Raw genomic sequence first — 4,780 nt, 5'->3', positions numbered from 1 at the left:
CAGCAAATTAACCTGTTCATTGCACAAGCTAACAACTTCAACCTAACGATAAAGTTAACTGCTTACATTTCAGAAAAGGAGATGCGACAACAGTACACAAAGGAGAACGATTCGATAAATAACCTATTCTCCATATCCAAGCATATCACCAGCCGCGCCGACTGAAACCTTCCAACACACTGATTGAAGCATTTTACCCACCCGGTGTCAAGAAGGCTTTTATCAACGAAGAGGCTAGTAGGCTTCGCCGAACAAATTCTTCAAAAACAACATTCGAGGAGGCACTATCTCGATTCAAACCCCGTCTTGAAGGGCGAGGCAACCCTATGAATCTTATCGAGAGAATTCCATCTGAGGTCAATTTTTCTGGAAGGCAGTCGGCACTTAAACAAGAAGCCAAAACCAGCGAGAAACCCTCGCAATTTGTCAGTACGTACAACCCAGCAGAGTCAAATCTTAAACGCGTCAAAGAAAACTGTAACTGAACGAATATAAAATAAAGAGGACAAAAAGATAAATGTGCTACACACTTATGTTTAAATTAATTATGGGAAGATATACAAAATATATCAAAGAAAAATAAAAAACATATAGAAAGGAAATAAAAATTACGGCACAGAAACCTAATGCAGTCATGCATTACAAAATAAAACTGTTTAAGTATTGACTGGACACGCGCGCCGTAAAAAAGTATACCTGAGAAAAGATTGAGCGGCAGAAAAAAAAAGGGAGCGGTGGAAAAAAAAGAGCGGCGGACAAAATCAACATTAAAAAAAGAGAGAAGAGACACTTGTCTCTTACAAAGAAGGAGAGAAGAAATAGATGTCTCTTTAAAAGTACCGTACTTGCCCGTGGGTAAACGCTATTTACCCATGGGTTAAAGGGTTAGTGTAACCACAGCTAATGAAAGGTTCTCAATTGCTCGCTTACGCTGTTGTTAAAACCACAAATTTGGTGATTTCACGTTGTTAACCGCGAGGCCATGGGCCGAGCGCGGTTCTTGCTCTGCAATCGGTTTATTATTTTTTTATTAACCGCGCTGCCATGGGCCGAGCGCGGTTCTTGCTCTGCAATCGGTTTATTTAGATATAAAATAGTCGTGCGCGTCATGTAAGTTTATCCAATGACATCACACATCAAAACACGCGCTTTAATTGGTCTCTACTAAAATCTGCAGGGAATCTTACACTTCTCACTATCACTATCGAGAATTTTTGCTACCTGCGGCAATACTTCGCGTGGCATTAAACTGGCTGCCTCGGAAGACTCGCGTCTTCGCTTGGATTGCTCGTTGGCAATAACCAATATGTTAAGTGAAGTGTCTTTGCGAATGTTTTTAGCAGAAAGAAAAACTGTTTTGATGGAGCTGAAATAAACTCCAGATGTCTCCACTGGTTTCCGGCCGCCATGTTGGTGTCCCCCTGCATGGAGTCTCCATACTGATCCATACTAAACATTTTGAGTGGTACCCTTTGCCGAATAACTCGAGTTTGGAATATCGTACAACCTTAAGACTTTGACACGCTGATTATTAATTACCCTTCTACAATATCTCAATTTCTTGACTTAATTTGACGTGAAAATCAAGAACTGAAACACGTTCATTTTTTTCAATTTTTTTCCTTTTTGTTGAAATATTTGCTCGACACGAACAATTGATTTACACGCATTTTCCCCAGTTTGGTTTTCGAAACTCTGTTTGTATAGAAGTCCTAGATACTCTTTTGAACGGTCACAAGCAGCCCTAACTAATGATTCACAAACGATGTCTTCCTCACTCCTCAGAATCTAAGCAAAGCATCGGAACTATTGTGTCCTCCATGATGGTTTAGAAAAAACACCGAGTGGGAGAATAAGGAAGAGAGGACCGCCATTTAGTTCCATCGTTGCAGTCGCTACCAAAAATGGATGTTAGTTCGTGATGAAGTGCATTAGAACGTCAAAAAAGACTCCATGTCACTCAGGCGGAAAGTAACGTGCCCCAGTATCCACTCGACCGCACAGAGCCCCGGGATTTTCAGTGACGTCACTGTTTCACACACCCTCATTTTGCGTTGCTCGGCTTCTTCATGGATGTTCAACAGCTTTTCAAGATTCTTAAAAAGGAAGCAGAATGCCCATTGTGCATAGAGACAGTCAAAAATCCCAAGACATTACCATGCCTTCACTCATTCTGCCTGGAGTGTCTCGACAGACATACAAACTTCGCAAGGAGACAGCTAAAAGCGACAATCAAATGTCCGGTTTGCCAGACTTCATTCCAAATTCCCGAGACAGACACCTTCGAGAATTTGCCGTCATCGTTTCATCTCAACCGATTGGTGGATGTTCTGGCTCTAGAAGATGGAAGCGTACAGTCTCAAAGATGCAACAGTTGTGACGAGAACAACACGGCAACATGTTATTGTTTCGTGTGCCAGGATTTTCTGTGCGCATCTTGTTTTGAAGCTCACCAACGCTTGAAGGCCACAAGGGGTCATCGCAATGTTTTGATCGACAAACTGCAAGCGCAAGATGTGCAAGAGTTGATCCACAGACCCGCGATGTGTTCACAGCAATATCATGAAGATCAACCTCTCGAATTTTACTGCGAAGACTGTAAAAGTCTGATTTGCCACAAATGTACTGTAGTGAGTCATGATCGACATTCTAAGAGAGACACTCAGAAAGCTGCACAAGAACAAAAGATGCAAATGGCCAACGCTGTGGCCAAAGTGAAAGCGGAAATTGTCAGATATGAGAGTGAAATTAAGAAACAAAGTGACCTAAGAAACAAAAACAAAATTGAAATTTTGAACGAGGAAAAGAAAATGACAGACACTGTGGAAAAATTGATTCGTGATTTGCGGGAACACGAGAGGAAAATGAAGGACAAATTTCGTGAAATTTATGAAGCGGAACAAAAACATCACGCAACGCGACTGGAAAACTTCGAGCTGGTTGCCACCCAGCTGAAAAGCTGCTTCGAACGCTGTCAGAGTATCTTGGATAGAAACTTCAGTGTCGAAATTCTACAAACAAATCACGCCATCATCGGACGTTGTAATGAGCTGTTAAATGTAAGAAAACCCGATCTTTACATGTCGCCACATGTACATTACTTGGTGGAAAAGAAATTGGATCTTATGGATCCAGTTGTTGTCACGAAGACTGATCCCTCAAAGTGCTTAGCTGAAGGTCAAGACAGCAAGGAAGTGAAAGAAAGGAAGGAGACATATTTCGTCATTGTTACAAAGGATTCAGAAGGATTTCAATGTTATCAACAAGACGATAAAATCAAAGTCAACATATTGACTCCAGAAGGTGATCAACTAAAAACAGACGTTAAAGACACCAAAGACGGCAAATACACATTGACATACACACCACAAGATGCCGGACAACACAGAGTAGAAATCCTTGTGAATGGAGAGCCGCTGACTGGTAGTCCTTGGATTGTGCAGGTTCATCAGCATCAATATCAACTTGAATATAGCGTTGCTTCAAAAGGGAAGGGACGAGGACAATTTGATGGTATTCACGATATTGATGTGAGTGAGAAAACGGGAACGATTGCTGTTGCAGATTTGCGGAATAAAAGAATTCAACTGTTGAACTCAGAAGTAGAGTTTCGAAGTGAGATAAAAGTTGATGGTGAACCTTTTTCGGTGGCATTTACAGACTCTGGTGACCTGCTGACTTTAGTTCAGAAAAGCTACAGTAAACTTCGTCTATTCAGTGAGGAGGGTCACTTCATCAAACGCATCAATGATAAACATCTTGATAAACCATGTCACCTTTCCATTGCGAGTGATGGTCGTATAATTATAACCGACTATGGAGACAAGAAAATCAAGGTCCTCTCCCCTGATGGGAATGACTTGCTCCAGTCCTTCAGTGCCCCAGATTGTGATAAAAAGCCATTCTATGCTATTTATCACCAGAACAAATTCTTTATTTCTTATTTCTATGCTGATTGTGTCAAGGTATTTGACAAAAGTGGAGTGTATTTACATGACATTGGCTGTAAGGGGTCCAATGATGGCCAATTTGATGGTCCTGTTGGACTCGTCATTGACAAGTACAACCGACTCATTGTGTGTGATGCACGTAACCATAGGCTGCAACTCTTCACCCTGAGCGGCAAGTTTTTGAGTAAAATTGATGAAGCGGAGTTCTTCCATAATGATGTTCCTTCTTACGTTGCTATAAACAGTGATGGCAGTCTCGTAGTAGCCGACCACATCAACAGCCGCATTTCCCTTTTGTATTAAGATGTGATATATTTTTGCTTTATTAGCATAAGGCTATCGTTTTCTAATCAGACAGCCTAGAATAAAGAAATGAATATTTAAAGTGCTTTGCATAAGCTCTAAACAATAGTGCTTTGAAAATTCGAAATTTTACAAAGAATATTATGGGATCAGTAGCGTCTTTGTCACCCAAGACCTTTTCAGTTTTTGATGGCTAAGAACTGCCTCGTTTTCAAAGCTAAAAGGCTTTTGGAGGTTTAACTAAAAGAGTTAAACGAGTTCTTTTAGCATTTGAAGTCAATTTTTAAATAGCATGATTGATGCCAGATGCGCAAACTCATACGTTAATAAAACAAAATGTAAAGACAGCCAAGATTCCCTTATACCTTTCCAATGAAAAGAGCTACGTACTAGAATCTGCTATTACCCTATAGGAAAGCAAGAGAAAAACGGGGAAAAGTCCACTGATTATTTTTAGTTTCAAATGGATAATTTTGGAGGTATTTTGTTTAGTTATCTTTTCTGTGATTTAGTGTTTGCTTACAATT

At 40.4% G+C, this 4,780-nt stretch overlaps 1 protein-coding gene across 1 annotated transcript; it reads left to right on the top strand.

The window, feature by feature from the left end:
• The first annotated feature begins 2,069 nt into the window (after positions 1-2,069).
• On the top strand, positions 2,070-4,253 carry LOC137972934 (E3 ubiquitin-protein ligase TRIM71-like). The gene has a single exon (XM_068819621.1). The coding sequence runs from the start codon at positions 2,070-2,072 to the stop codon at positions 4,251-4,253; it is 2,184 nt and encodes a 727-aa protein (XP_068675722.1).
• Positions 4,254-4,780: the final 527 nt, after the last annotated feature.

Source organism: Montipora foliosa, chromosome 10 (assembly GCF_036669935.1).
Source record: "Montipora foliosa isolate CH-2021 chromosome 10, ASM3666993v2, whole genome shotgun sequence".
Lineage (NCBI taxonomy): Eukaryota > Metazoa > Cnidaria > Anthozoa > Scleractinia > Acroporidae > Montipora > Montipora foliosa.
This window is presented reverse-complemented; position numbering and strand designations above follow the sequence as displayed.